Below are 15,002 nucleotides of genomic sequence, written 5' to 3'. Positions count from 1 at the left end.
CCTGGCGTTTTGATGAGCACCGTTCAGAGCTGACAAGTAGTTATGGTCCAGTGGAAGTTTACTATTACGCACTGTCTGGACAAGCAGAGCCCGATCCTCAAAATTCCTTTAGGTGATCTTTGTTTTATTTTGTTTTTTAAAGGAATGCCAACAAAGGAAAGAATGAACAGCAGCCCCTTGTGGACATTTGTAGTCAGGTATGATGGCAGTGTGAGATGGTATTAATCAATTATCCGCGCACTGTACGTTGGGTTTAATTGTAATTAATTCATGAACATAAACTACTTGCTTACATTTTGGCTGTAACCTAAAAATGTTAGTTACAGAGTACTTAATTTTTTTCTGAACATTCCAAATTGGCTTGTATAGTGCCACCATGTGGACAAATGGAGTATACACATGGCCTAGGTCCTGTATGCTCCTGCAAAGTCAACTGAATGAATGAATTGTCATAGATCACATGAAGAAAACTAGCAGCTACATTATGGAATTTTTGTTTCTATGCAGGTAGAAGTATCTGACATTCCTTCCATTTTTTTTTCATTAAGTGTCATCACATATAAATAATGATCATATACTTTTGGATTTTTGTATCCAGATCATTTATATTTTTCTCTGACATGAGCTGCTGGAAGCATTAGCTTATTTATCATATGCACATGTGACAGCACAGTGAAAAGCCCATTCATCCCACATACAACACAGTGTGAAGGTCAGGGTTCAGTGCTCCCTGAACTGGGGGTCGAGACTCGGGTCTAGTCATTCCCACGGTCCCTAAGGGTCCAGTGCTTGAGCCTCTCTCCCCACTGTACCAGGTTTTGTTCTTCCCAAAATCGCTTATTGTGCTGACAGCCAGATTGACCCGACTTTGCAGCAAACAAATTAGTCATCCCAAAAGCAGCAACCTAGTTTCCCAACCTTGGGCTGAGTGATTGTGGAATTCTGATAATGGACTGGTTTGTTTTTAACCATTCATCCTCTGTATGTCCTCATTTATACCTGGCAATTTGCAATAAGGTGCCAGTGCTAACATGCACAAGAAGGTGACCAGTGTCATGTGCAGTGCAACGGGCATCTGAGCACACATTTGCTGTTGACAGGAGAAGGGGCCAAACGTGGCCAGCCGCAGGGTCCATGCCACTGACGAGGAGAAGCTGGCATCCTCTGTGTCCGGCCAGAACCCCGGCAAAACCGAGAATGGCTGCTGTGAGGAAGAAGATGAGCCCTGCAAGAAGCGGCTGGCTGGGAAAGGTTTGGCTGTACTGTCTGCTCTTTACCTCATGACCCATTCAGGAGCTCAGACTGGAGGTTTATTGCTACCGTGGTCTGTTCTTCCCTTGAGACCTCCTTAAGCTTGCCTCGTCTTCGGTCCCTCCTGGTCGGTTCCCGATTTGGTGCAAAATTTTACTTTCTTCTTTCGTAAGTCCCAAAGTGCATGTTTCTCCTATTTCCTGTAATTTTAAAGTAATGATCATTTAGCTGAAGAGGGTACAAATAGTGTTTCAGAACTTCTTGACATTCCACTTGGTGAAGAGGGCCGACAGAGACCACATTAGTGTGGGTAGCAGAATGTTTTCTGTATGTCCAAAACAAATACATTTAGCCTTCATAGACTCGGCTGACACTTGTACCCTTTCGGGGAATTAATTATCTGTTAAGCTCACAAGGAAATTAGGTGGCTTCCCAGATTAAGCACCACAAATGTTATCAGGGTAAAAGGAGGGTCATCTATCTAAGCAGGGATTGTGGAGGAAGGCAACACTTTTTGTTTGCTGCTAACTGAACCTCGCCCTATCCCGCTGTAACTCTTTCAAGGCTCACTTCAGCCCCATTAGATATTACCTGCTGGAAATCCAAATTCAGAGATGCATGCTAGGAAATGCAGTGTATTGTAACATCCATAGTTCTAAAATGCAGATGCTCCCCAGCTTACGATGGTCCGTGTTACGATATTTTGACTTTATAACAGGTAAATGTTTTTCCCTTTCAGCACATTATTCAATGAATTACATGTTTTATTGTAAAATAGGCTTTGTGTTAATGATTTTGCCCAACTGTAGGCTAATGTAAGTGTTCTAAGCATGTGCAAGAGAGGCTAGGCTATGCTCTTATCTTTGTTAGGTGTATCTTGATATTTCCGCCTTACAATATTTTTGTCTTGTGATTTATTTATTCATTTATAAGGTTTATTAGAAAGTAACCCCATTATAACTTGGGGAGAGGCCGTATTTGGAGTTTCCATAATGTATATAACTGATTTGAGGAACAAAGCTGTTCTGTGATAGGATTCCTTCAGGGGTGACGTCTGTGTTTCACTCGTGATATTCAGCTGCAGTCAGCCAACAATAAATTTGTTTAGTAATTCAGACGATGGTTGTATTCAGAATGAAGTCACATTACCCCCCACTCCCTGTTACTGCTGTACCACGAAAATATTAAGATTAAGGTGTGCCTGGAATGATAGCTGAAGTTGTTTAAATTAAATGCATCTATGCTATTTCTTCCCCCGATGGATAATTTAAAACCTACACAGGCCATCAGCCTAAGGTTTACATTACATGCTGATTCTCTTTACTGAAAAATCAATGATATGCTGTGTTCTGTAGGGATGGAAGTAACAACAGGAGGTCCAGAAGGTGCAGACATGTACAATGGGGTAAGTAGAGCTCTTGTCTTTGACCATTTGAAACAAATACATGTGGTTTCTCCATAAAACAAATTAGGTCATTATTATTTTGTGGTATTGAATTATATAGAGTATGGAAGGAAGTATGGATGTATAGTAGGGATGGAAGTATATAAAACATACTCTGTCATTAGCACAGTTAGCTACAAGTAATTGATTTTGTTAGTTCTCCCACTAGATGGTGCTAAACCTCCATTAAAGCTTCACAAATGACTTTTGCGTGCATGTTGTTGAAATTGAATTATGCAGTGAGCAAGGCTGAGATTAACTACAGGATGAAGTACAAATCATGTGAGAATTTGGATACTGCATATTTAAACAGTGGCACAGTGGTTATCAATATAGTCTATAGAAAAATTGTGTGTATTTAAGTGAAATATCATCGATGGGTAAATTTTAAATATCAAACGACTGCCAAACATTTGATGAAGCACAGTGAAATGACCAGGGTGTGGGTAACAAACTCTTGATGAGCTATATAAACTTAAGTGTTCTGTTCTGCTTTCATAAAGAATTTAATTACTGGCTAGAATGGAACGTGTCTGTCATCTGGAAACCATGTCTGGGTAATGGAAATGGTGGTCATATGGTCAACAGCGTAGTGATTGCAAATTAAAGCTTTGAAATAAACTGAACAGCATTTTTCACACTTTTTTTTTTCTTAAGACTGAATTTCTGTGGTGATTGGGGTCTCATTATTGCTACAATTATAAAGTAAACTAATGGTCTTCCAATTCCTTCAAAGACTCCCAGGGACAGAAATTACCATGGAAACATACTGAATGAAAACTTGAAATAGCCTTTCCACTCTCATCTTTGTGTAAAGCCCAGCTCTTTGGCTTGATTTTGTCTTGCTTAGAATCACTGGCCTGACAAAACACTTGAATACAAAGTATTTAAAAATGCTGGGGTAAAATTACTTCACGATGCTGATACCACAAGCTGTGCAATCCTCTCTGATGGCCATAAAAAACTAACTATGCTTTTCACTTCAGAAATCCTAACACTATTTTATAAGCCCAAAACGAGGAAATTGTTTGTTCACAGCTGTATGTCTGTAGTAGTTTACAACAATATTGAGGTTTTGACAACAGAGATGATCACATGACCAGAATCCCGATGTACTGAGTTAAGCCCATTGATATGTAGATGCTGTTACCTTTCTTCATGTTAGGACTGCTAACCGTGCAGGTTTGTTTGACAGCGATCACATAACGTGACTGAAATGGTCTCCGAATTTCGCTGCTGAGTCTGAGCTGTGTTTGCAAACTCTTTTTGAACATGTAATCTGCATGCACACAGAATATGTTTTTATTACATTGTGGGGACCAAATGCCCCCCACAATTTGATGATAACCTGTTATTTTGAAGTTGTGGGACCATTTTTCAGGTCCCCACAAAGATCTGTGAATGCAATCAAAAAACTAAAAAGAAGTTTGGTTGCTTATGGTTAAGTTAGGGCTGGGTAGGGGTTAAGGTCACCATGTTGGGATTAGAGGTTTCCCCATAGAAATGAATGGAGAGTCCGCACAAAGACATGATTACAAACCTGTGTTTGTGAGCACTTTCTGATGTTTGTATTCCTTGCCTAACTTTTGTTGCTTCTGGGATGGGCTCCTGACATCTCCGACACTGTGCAGGACAATCAAGCATGGATGGATGGATGGATGGATGGATGGATATGTTCCTAGTGTATCAAAGACTGCAGCAGCCTAAATGTATTCTTAGCAGTAGCACAACAAATAAATATTTCATTGCTCTATGTAAAATCCCAGGCACCCCTAGTGTTGAAACAAAAGCCGAGTTGTAGAGCATATTTCATATGTAAACAATGATTTATGTTGATCCCCCCTCCCTGTCTTGTTCCCCTGTTGAACAGCTTGATGACCCCTGCAAAACTAAAAGTGCCAAGCTGGCTGGAAGTGAGAGTCACGACAAAGGAACTCCAGTTCTGGATAAAATCTGTCTCAATGAGGCTGACAAAGAGGCTGTCCTCACTCTGATTCGGGAGGAGGTAACCGCTCACTCTGTCTCTCTGTGCTGCCCTTTGAAAGAAGGCACTCTACTTGAAAGGGGAACCATCCGCAATGTGTGAGATCAGCCAAGTCTCAGGAACGATGTCACATGGTTAACAGGTGTATGGGGGAGGAAGATAATACGGTTTGTGTTCCCTGTGCAGCCTCTACCCCATTTCACACTGTCCTGTCTTCTTGTGTTCATCTTTTTTTTTGCACAGATTATTACGAAAGAAATAGAGGCCAATGAATGGAGGAGAAAACATGAAGAGAGCAGACAAGAGGTCCTAGAAATGAGGTCTGCTCCTCCACGCGTGTGCTTACTGACAGCAGTCTGTGAAGGGTAGATGCACAGATGGTAGATGGATTGACTGGGCTCAATTTGTGCCGGTTCCTTTTGTAGAAAAATTGTTGCGGAATATGAGAAGACGGTTGCGCAGATGATCGGTAAGTTATTGATTCGCTCATTTTATCATTTGTACCTCTGTCATCATCTGTGTGTCCCATCTTTGCCGTAGTCCTGCACTATCTGCGCACATATATTTGCACATTTTTTAGGAATTGGTTTGCCTCATGTGTGGTGTCTTGTTCGGCACTGTGTGGGTTCACCTGCACTTCATGTTCCTTCCTGCTGTATGCACCAGCTGGGATCAATAAAATTTATCTCGTCTTATCTCCCACTCAGTGAAATCTGATAAGGATCTTAGTAAAACTGTTGTGACTGTGTGGCTTCCTCACAGAGGACAAGCAGCAAGCCGCAGTGAGCTCCCAGAGCACCATCCAGCAGCTGACTCTGGAGAAGGAGCAGGCCCTGGCTGACCTCAACTCTGTAGAGCGCTCCCTCTCTGACCTCTTCCGGAGGTACGAGAATATGAAGTCTGTCCTTGAGGGCTTCAAAAAGGTATGTGCATCTCGGCAAGAGGTTAAAAGCCATTTTATGCCATCAGTGCTGTCACCTCCACCCCCTGTGACTTGAGGACTTCCTTTTGATTCTATGGCCAGAATGAAGAGGTGCTAAAGAAATGTGCACAGGAGTATCTGACCCGAGTGAAACAGGAGGAGCAGCGTTATCAGACCCTCAAAATCCATGCTGAGGAAAAGCTAGACAAGTAAGGTTGGAGCTACTCGTATGGCACATCTACTGGTCGGGAGGCCTAAACGATCAAAGAAGAATAGGGAAGCATGTGTGTTCCATGCAACATTTGTCGTATTGTTCATCAAGCATTACAGAACCTCATGACATCTGGCCCTGCTATCCAGACACCGGTATTGGAGTCTCTACGACACCCCATGTCATCCTGCACCGTGTCTCAACGACTGGCATCAGCTAGACTATGGGTTCACTGTCCCATGCGTCGGCTGCCGTTAACACCAGCGCACACAGCTGCGTTGAATCTTGGTTCTGCATTACCACATATGACTGGTGTGTGTGTGTGTGTGTGTGTGTGTGTGTGTGTGTGTGTGTGGTCATGCTGAGGGGAAAGGACCAATCCTGTCAATGTTGTGGAGAGAAAGACCAGCGTTATTCCTGACAATATGGTGTGGGGTATGACTTCAGGTCATCTCTGGTAGTGACTTGGGGGACCCTGACAGCACAGCACTACGTCAGTGACATCCTGCGTCTGCATGTCTTACCCCTCCTGAGACAGCACCCTGGTACAGTCTTTCAACAAGACAACGCCCATCCACAAAGGGCACGTGTGTCTATGGACTGCCTGTGTTATGTTGAGGTCCTCCCTTGCCAGCCAGGTCCCCTGATCTTTCCCCAATCGAACATGTGTGGGATCAGCTCAGACCCAAGTCAGTCAGACCCAATGCCAATCTGCAGGATCTCGAGGTCCAGTTATAACACCTGTGGGCCGACTTGCCACAGGAGAGGATACTAGGCTGTACGACTCCCTTCCACACTGTATCACTGCATGTATTCAGGCCCAGGGGGGTGCCACGCCCTACTGGCCTGGGACCAGCCATGTGCCCATACTGCCAACTCTGTTGTCCATTTGATCTGATGATATAATCATTGCGATAGTCACATGACCTTTCACCACGTGCAGATTCATTTCATTTCCACCACTCTGGGTGCTTAACTTTTTTTGTCACTGAGTGTATATGCATGTATATAAACCCTTGTCTCCAGCTCCCCCTGTTTTACACTGTCCTGTGTTTTGTAATTTGTAGTGTTGTGCAAACCCTCCCCTAGCCACTGCTATTGTATTTCAGCTTGTGGTCCTGAGGAACATTATTTCGTACCACTGTCTACCTGTATATGCATAGTACAGCAATGCCCTCTTGACTTGACTTGACAAGGAGAACATCTTTCTATCAGGGCCAACGAGGAGATCGCCCAGGTCCGTTCAAAGGCCAGTTCAGAGAGCATGGCTCTACACGCCAGCCTACGCAAGGAGCAGATGAAGGTGGAGTCCTTGGAGAGAGCGCTCCATCAGAAGGTACAGTACAATCTCATGTTTCATTCCCACTGGATGGAGCGGAAGGTACATGGGCCGTGTTGGATGAATTTTTTGCTCTTGGGTGCTTTAAGAAGATTATTTGGTCATTTTAAATGTTTCATTCGGAGTTGTATTGCACTGTTTAAATGTCTGTGTTTTTCCCTTCAACGTTTAACTAGTAAAATATTGTCGGCCTTTTTAGAATCAGGAAATCGAGGAACTCACCAAGATCTGCGACGAGCTCATTGCCAAGATGGGGAGACCGGAGTGAACGGCGTCCCTGACAGCATGTCGTCCCACCAGCCTGCCTGTGACTCCAGGGTCCAGCTTATCGCAGCTTAACACGCTCCACGTCGTCAGATAACTAACTGTGTCAAAGCCTCGCTTTCCCAGAAATAAGGAGTTGGTCATTTTATATGCCTAATAACAATTGTTTTTCTTGTTTGTAAAATGAGCAGAGCAGTAATAAGGACCAGTAGCCCATGTCATCTGTGAACCTAACATCCTCCCCAAATAACTTGAATTTGAACAGAAACGCAAGATCTGCAGAAATAATTTAACGAAGAGCAGATAGACAAACCCCCTAATTAAAGCTATTGTGCACATGTGGCGTGTGTTTTGTAGTTTTTGAATTAGTTGTCTGTTTTTGTTCTGCACGTCATTCACACTTTGAAATCCCTGCTTTTTTGGATGGCTTAATGGCATAATTACTAGTGTGGAATTCCAGGAGGGACTTGGGAGATGGTTGTTTTTTGGGTGTGATGGACAGTGAGCAGAGGAGATGCTGGCTTTGGATCTATTACTGTGTAGTGGGCGAAAGCTCATCTGAATCACTGCTAATTCAAGCTGTGTGTGTGTGTGTATATAACAGGACGGAAATCTGTACTACTTGCCTTTTGCGAAGCGATGCTTATTTTTTGAGGCACTGAAATGTAAATAAATTTATATTTAAAATGGCAAATGTTTGCTCTGCACCTGGATGAGCCATATACATGCATCTGGTGGTTTCACAAAGCAGCCTGACAAACTGAAGCTGCATGTGTAAATGCTTCTGCTCAGTCTTAGTTACAGTCTGGTACCTAAACCGCTTAATATTTAGTCAGGGCAGCACTTCCTGTGCACCATGTGTTTGGTATTTATTATCACTGCTAGCTGTGTGCACCTGCCCAGTTAATCTCAACGCTGTGGCACTGGATGCTGTTCAGTGGTGCAGAATAACTATCTTTAATCAATTAAATGACTTTGCTCCCCAAATTCTAAACATAACTAAATATTTCTGGGTTTTTTTTCCTCCCTTGTATCTTGACACTAAAAATCCACGTATGTTTACATGCTAAATACCGTAATTTGGGAGAGGTTTTCTACAGCCATATTCCTTTTTTTGTTTCCATGTTGAATCCTTTCAAGCAGTACATGTATGTTAAATTTTACTTAATAGAGATCCATTTTAGTTCGTGACAGTGATAAATGACACTGATATTGCTTGTGAGAGGGAGAGTGAGAGCATTGTGATATATGTATTCAGTGTCCCCAAGCATGTCATAAGCACCATGCAAAGGTAATGTTTCCCATCCACCACATCCACTCCCCTTCCTGCATCATCACAGCCATCACTGTCATTTATGTGTTGCTCCCTGTCATTTTTTTGTATCTTTTTGTTTTGTTTGTTGAATATTCTTCCATTGTTTTGTATGCAGTCGTTCTATACCATTTAACAATAATACTTGTAAACTGGGTGCACAGATATAATAAATATTTTCCATAATGACCTGAATTAGATTCTGTGTGTATTTACCTTTGAACACTGATACGGGAAATCCAGAAGGAAAATTTGGTAAGTCAGTTGGCCCTTTTGTTGCTGCCACCTCAGACATCCTCATGGTCTGTCCTCGCGCTTTTTGCCTCAGTAAAGTTACCAAATATTTTAACAGACTGATTCTCGAGGTTTTGTTTGAGAGGCCAGAATTTTCCACCTTGGCACTGCTGAAAGTGGCACATGATGATCTGCAGGGACACCCCCTCTTCCTGGTGAAGGACAACAGTGACTAGATATTTCTACATTCTCTAAGGAGATGTTGGCAAACACACTTTCCCTTTGGTGCCGCAAGGTGCCGATGGGGTAACTTGCATCCTGGTTGGCACAGTAGCTCACATCTACAGTGTTGTGACCTTTTGGCAATAGATGACTTGAAAAAGACTTGAATCGTATTCAGAAAAGCGGGTTTTTGATCATTTTCTACAAACGATATGTTTGATTTAAGACGACAGACATATGTTGTGATTTAAGATGGCACAATACTTTCGAAAATGATCAGCCGATCTTTCTCACATGTCCTTATAGTTTCATGTGAACATCTGTATTAACTTGTTATGGCAAAATCGTTTAATGCATTATGCAGAAAAGGCCATCTTATAAATATTAGTGCTTAGCAGGAAATCCAGGTCAGGCACCCTCCAGAAAGATCTCCATTTTGGAGATGCTTGACCCTTTGGGCCATATCTGTTGATTTAAATTCAAGTTGTGAATTCACTGGCAGCAGTGACGGTTACGTGTGCCACCTAAAATGGGCATTAGCAGCAGACCTTCCAATGACCCTCAACGAGCTCCAGTTTGCACCCAGGACACCTGCTTCCTACTGTGGTTCTTGTGGTTCTTGCCACCCTTAACTTGCTCTGAGTGTGTCTGATTAAAGATGGAAAGGTTCTCATCTTAGTAGAATGCCATAGGTTTTTGTGGCAGACTTCATATTTTGTTTAGTGTTCCCTCCCCATACGAGCCTGGTAATTACTGGCAGCGGCCTCTTGATGCCAGCCCCTGTTCTAAAGGGTCTCTTGAGGCTGTTCAGTCAAGTACTAGAAGTGCTACATTTTTTGATTATATGGCTGCACATCGAAGGCTTTTGGGAGTTTTTGGGGTGACTTTTGCCTGCTGGTGGCACAGTGCCTGGTATATGGGGACCCAGATGTTTTAACTGTCAGCTTATAATAAAGGGAGTCTGTGATGTGGAAAAGAGCCACAAATATGTATCTCATGTAATCAGTTGTGTTTCTTGGAAATTACTGAAGATGAATAAAGTCCTGATTTTGTATTCAGCAGATATTTCCTCCTGTATAAAAAAGCCTTACATATAATTATTGGTTTAATGATTTTACTGGAGGGGCGGCATGGTGGTACAGTGGTTAGCACTGTTCGAGTCTCCACCTGGGTCACATGTGTGTGGAGTTTGCATGTTCTCCCCATATCATCGTGGGGTTTCCCCTGGGTACTCCGGTTTCCCCCCACAGTCCAAAGACATGCTGAGGCTAATTGGAGTTACTAAATTGCCCATAGGAGTGCATGTTTGAGTGAATGGTGTGTGAGTGTGACCTGCAATGGGCTGCCCCCCCCATCCTGGGTTGTTCCCTGTCTCGTGCCCATTGCTTCCGGGATAGGCTCCAGACCCCCCACAACCCAGTAGGATAAGCAGTTTGGAAAATAGATGGATGGATGGATGGATGTATGATTTACTGGATGAATCATGATTAAGTTTATGTTTAAAGAACTGATTTACTTTACTCTTGGTCATTAGGAAAATGCACGCAAGGGAACGGGACATGGTGTCAGGATTGAAGCTTTGAATCACACCTCCTGCTCTGTAGGTGTGGAGTTTGTGCAAATTCTCCCCATTACACAATATGTGTGTGCAAAAACACACATATTCAATGGCATCTGTAGTACGTGCCCTGTGCTGGTCTGGCATCCCACCTTATGTCCTGTACTGCCTGGGATAAGCTCCAGGTCCCCTCTTCCCAGGACCCTGTACTGAATAAGCAATTGGACCACCAATAGTGGGCAGCAGTGACCGTTTTATGCTTCTGACAGTACAAGACTGTGCTGCATACAAGGGTCTGAGAAACAGTGTTTGCAAGGTCCTTGGCTACTTATAACATCCATCCATGTAAACGTGGTGATCTGAGCTATCGCCCAGCCCACAGCAAGTAAAAAAAAAAATAGCTAATGTACCGTGGTTAAAGCCGCACGCAGCTGCTCGTGACGTCATGTGCAGTTCTCTGGATCCCTCACAAGGTGTCAGCATGGTGCTCGATGTCACAGTAGCAAGATTTTCCATAAACTTAAAAAAAAACAATCAGTGACATTATGAGAATAAACGCTCCCCCATCCCATCCATCCATCCATCCATCCATCCATTTTCCAAACCGCTTATCCTATTGGGTCGCGGGGGGTCCAGAGCCTATCCCGGAATCAATGGGCACGAGGCAGGGAACAACCCAGGATGGGGGGCCAGCCCATCGCAGGGCACACTCACACACCATTCACTCACACATGCACACCTACGGGCAATTCAGCAACTCCAATTAGCCTCAGCATGTTTTTGGACTGTGGGGGGAAACCGGAGTACCCGGAGGAAACCCCACGACGACACGGGGAGAACATGCAAACTCCGCACACATGTGACCCAGGCGGAGACTCGAACCCGGGTCCCAGAGGTGTGAGGCGACAGTGCTATCCACTGCACCACCATGCCGCCCCCGCTCCCCCATCCCCTATAGTTTTAATATAGTCAGGACATTAACTAAGATTGCAGTTCAAGGAAGGCAACCTGACCATCTTATATTTCAAAATCTAATGTGGACCCATAGTGGGTTGATTTCTGCTGTTTCAAGTGTGTTCATATTTTGAATTATTCAGTTCTTTTTTATTTCATATAAGGTATTCATCTATTAATACCTTTATATTCATGGATGGACAAAAAAAACACACAGATTTGTCCCCCTTTTTCCTCTGTGGCAGCATCTGAAGTTTCATTCATACTCTGCCCTGACCCGCATTTATTGGCTCCCCCATGCATCGTTGCCTCAGATATGCTGTGGGGGTGTGGATCGGGCTGCGGCACTGTGTTTCGGCCTGTGCTTTCTCTCTGGGACAGTGCCAGCAAAAACTCCCCCAACCCCCTTCCCCCGTCATCACCAGCGTACCCCGTTCCCCAAAACATGTGGTCCACGGGGCCTGGATCAGTGAGAGTTCTGGTGCTTTTAATACCCCCGGCCGGACGCTGCCGCTGACTTGCTGGGAAGTGGTGATTCAGCGGGCCTTTGCGGCTGCCGGCATCGCCAGACCCCGCTAACGCCGTCCACATGTGCACCGGGAGAATGTGCTGAAGCAGCAACAGCGGCGTCTTTCCAAAGGGTGGGGGCCACAGTGCACAGCGCCTCCCCCCATATTGGGAGAGCAGAAGTGCTCCTCCTTTTTGGACAGTGACAAGCTACGGCCTGAAGATGGCTGCCCCCAAACCAGTAACTCTTTAGCATGACTCGATTGGTAAAACTGAATAAACAGATGCCACCACAAAGCAGATGCTACTGTACTTCCTCCATTCTAATTATTTGTGATCGGCTTGAGTTAAAATATACACTTTATTCACCACAAACTCTCTGCTAGCCTGATAAACATTCATTCAAGCAAGATCAAAACACGAGGCTACATAAACACTCCCATCTTAATATAGAGATCACAGAAGACGAGAGCATCCACTGTTGACGTACCCCTGTACCTCTTTTCTCAACATGGAGACTAATCCAGTGAATCATCCTCATGTCCAGCCTGACCTCAAGTCTCCTCCATTTCACATTTGTGTCTTTATACAGGAATTGTTGTCAAGTCCTGCACCTTTGGCACCTTCTGTAGTGATGCACGCAATGGAAATTGTGACTTCACCGATAACTGCAGCAGCCCCCGCAAGGCTGAAAGCCACAGAAAGCTCTTGGTTCAGCCCTGCCCCACCCTGCCTTTAAGAGCCCCACTGGTCAAGCTGTTCATCAAGAAGGTATGAGCAAGTCAGCCCCTACTTATTTGTGGGTGAGGTTGGTTTGGACTCTTTCATGAATAACTTGAGGTGAAATAAACAAATACGAATATTGGTTACTATAACAACGGCTTCAGATACTGAGAAAATGGCTATGCCAGATTGGATAAAATATATGAAAACTCTTGGTAGATCTCTCTGATGTAGTTTTTCCATTAAACAAAAATAACATGCTTTTGTTGACACCTGTTGTCCTGTAATACTTCCGTGTGCTTCTCTAACTTATAAGCAGAAGGAAAATCAACATGTACATATTTGCATAGAGTGCGTATAGGATGTCATAGTGCAACCGATTTGCACACTTATAGTGTGCAGAATTCAAACTGATTCACATGCAGACTGATTGAAAGCCTGCTGTGTGACAGACTGGAGCTCAGTGCTCCTTGCATGATCCACAATAAAACCCTCTTGAAAGATACCAATAGCACAGAGGGTACCCCACCCCCCAGATTTGTGTTACCTGGATCCATCCCTAGAGGCATGCCTGGGGGTGCCATTCTTTGGTGGCTGGGTGACGAACTTAGCCTGGCTGTCTGCATATGGAAATGGCTTTGTGCATCCATCATTCAGGCTGACCACTGTGGGTTAAAGAGTAGACACATTGCAACAATGTTACCCTTTGTCCGGAGGTTTCAATGGCCCTTTGGACCAACTTTAATGGTCTGTGTTGTAATGGCAACACCTGATTTAAAGCTCCGTATTCTGGACATTTAGGCGAAGAAATGGCTGTCAAATGATTACCAGTGGTGAGTTGCATTTGGCCAACAGGGAAGAGATGCGACGGACCTGGGAGGTCTAGGGAGTTGAGTTAGGATTTATCAAGAATGTGTGGCATCCATTTGACCTCATCTGAATATAAACTCCAGCATGCACTTGGATTACTGGTGAGTGTGAAGTGGCTGGGAGGAAGAACAGCGCCCCTTAAGGCACTCGTATGGTACTGTCACAGAAGAGAGTGGGTTACTCCCTTCACATTAGCAGTGAGCAGCTATTGGAGGATTTATGTACAAGATTACATTCACTACATTATAAATAAGATTTGAGGCTTGACTCAAAGTTATATAAAGGGTTGGATGAGCAGGTATTGAAGTGGGCTGATAGGTATGTGGGCGGACAAAATGTAATGTGCTCGGAAAAATGTATGATGGGGGACCCCCGTCACAGTTTTTTACTATATTATTTTCCATCTCAGTTGTTCACATTGTCCAATCCTGTCAAGTCCGATCGTATGAAGACAAAGACTCAAGACAGCAGCTGATAAAGGAGGTATGCTCATTTGGGGGGGCAGTGTGTGATCTGAGATTGAGTGACACAATTCGTCAATTTGTAAGTGAACGTTCTGCAGAAGGAAAGACTTCCGGCAATTGGGGGATTTCGGCCTGCTAGCTGCCTAAATGCTGTAGGGTGTCAACAGTAATGAATAAGTTGACCCACTTGCTAAATTTCACTTGTGAGTGGAAATTAGTTGAAAAAAAAATATGGATGCCCTGGCATCCTGTCCAGGGTGTTCTCCTGCTTAGCACACTGTTCATCATGGATTAGCCATGGATATCTGGTAAGCAGATATGAAAGAAGGATAGATAAAATATAGACAGGATACAAGGGTGCATTGGAAGAGCACATGCTCCGCCTTCGAGGCACACTAGAACGAGGGCATCTTTTGGCCTTTTTTGAGGTCTCTTGGTGGCTTTATCTACAGTCAGGCCCATAAATATTGGGACATCGACACAATTCTAATCTTTTTGGCTCTATACACCACCTCAATGGATTTGAAATGGAATGAACTAGATGTGCTTTAACTGCAGACTTTCAGCTTTAATTTGAGGGTATTTACATACAAATCAGGTGAACGGTGTAGGAATTACAGCAGTTTGTATATCTGCCACCCACTTTTTAAGGGACCAAAAGTAATGGGACAAATTAACAATCATAAATCAAACTTTCACTTTTTAATACTTGGCTGCAAATCCTTTGCAGTCAATTACAGCCT

At 43.8% G+C, this 15,002-nt stretch overlaps 1 protein-coding gene across 4 annotated transcripts in view; it reads left to right on the top strand.

Moving 5' to 3' along the window:
- The window catches only part of LOC125717513 (transforming acidic coiled-coil-containing protein 1-like), a 30,119-nt gene extending 21,197 nt beyond the window's left edge, over positions 1-8,922 (top strand). For all 4 annotated transcript variants that reach the window (XM_048990550.1, XM_048990560.1, XM_048990568.1 and 1 more), the window contains 10 exons: positions 143-197; positions 1,101-1,251; positions 2,607-2,656; positions 4,566-4,700; positions 4,923-4,999; positions 5,105-5,148; positions 5,442-5,602; positions 5,704-5,810; positions 7,028-7,148; positions 7,351-8,922. In XM_048990550.1, coding sequence (XP_048846507.1) covers positions 143-197; positions 1,101-1,251; positions 2,607-2,656; positions 4,566-4,700; positions 4,923-4,999; positions 5,105-5,148; positions 5,442-5,602; positions 5,704-5,810; positions 7,028-7,148; positions 7,351-7,419 — 970 coding nt within the window. In that variant the 3' untranslated portion in view covers positions 7,420-8,922. The remainder of the gene's footprint in view (positions 1-142; positions 198-1,100; positions 1,252-2,606; positions 2,657-4,565; positions 4,701-4,922; positions 5,000-5,104; positions 5,149-5,441; positions 5,603-5,703; positions 5,811-7,027; positions 7,149-7,350) is intronic.
- Positions 8,923-15,002: the final 6,080 nt, after the last annotated feature.

Source organism: Brienomyrus brachyistius, chromosome 2 (genome assembly GCF_023856365.1).
Source record: "Brienomyrus brachyistius isolate T26 chromosome 2, BBRACH_0.4, whole genome shotgun sequence".
Lineage (NCBI taxonomy): Eukaryota > Metazoa > Chordata > Actinopteri > Osteoglossiformes > Mormyridae > Brienomyrus > Brienomyrus brachyistius.
The sequence above is the reverse complement of the archived record's forward strand: the minus strand, read 5'-3'. Positions and strand labels throughout refer to the sequence as shown.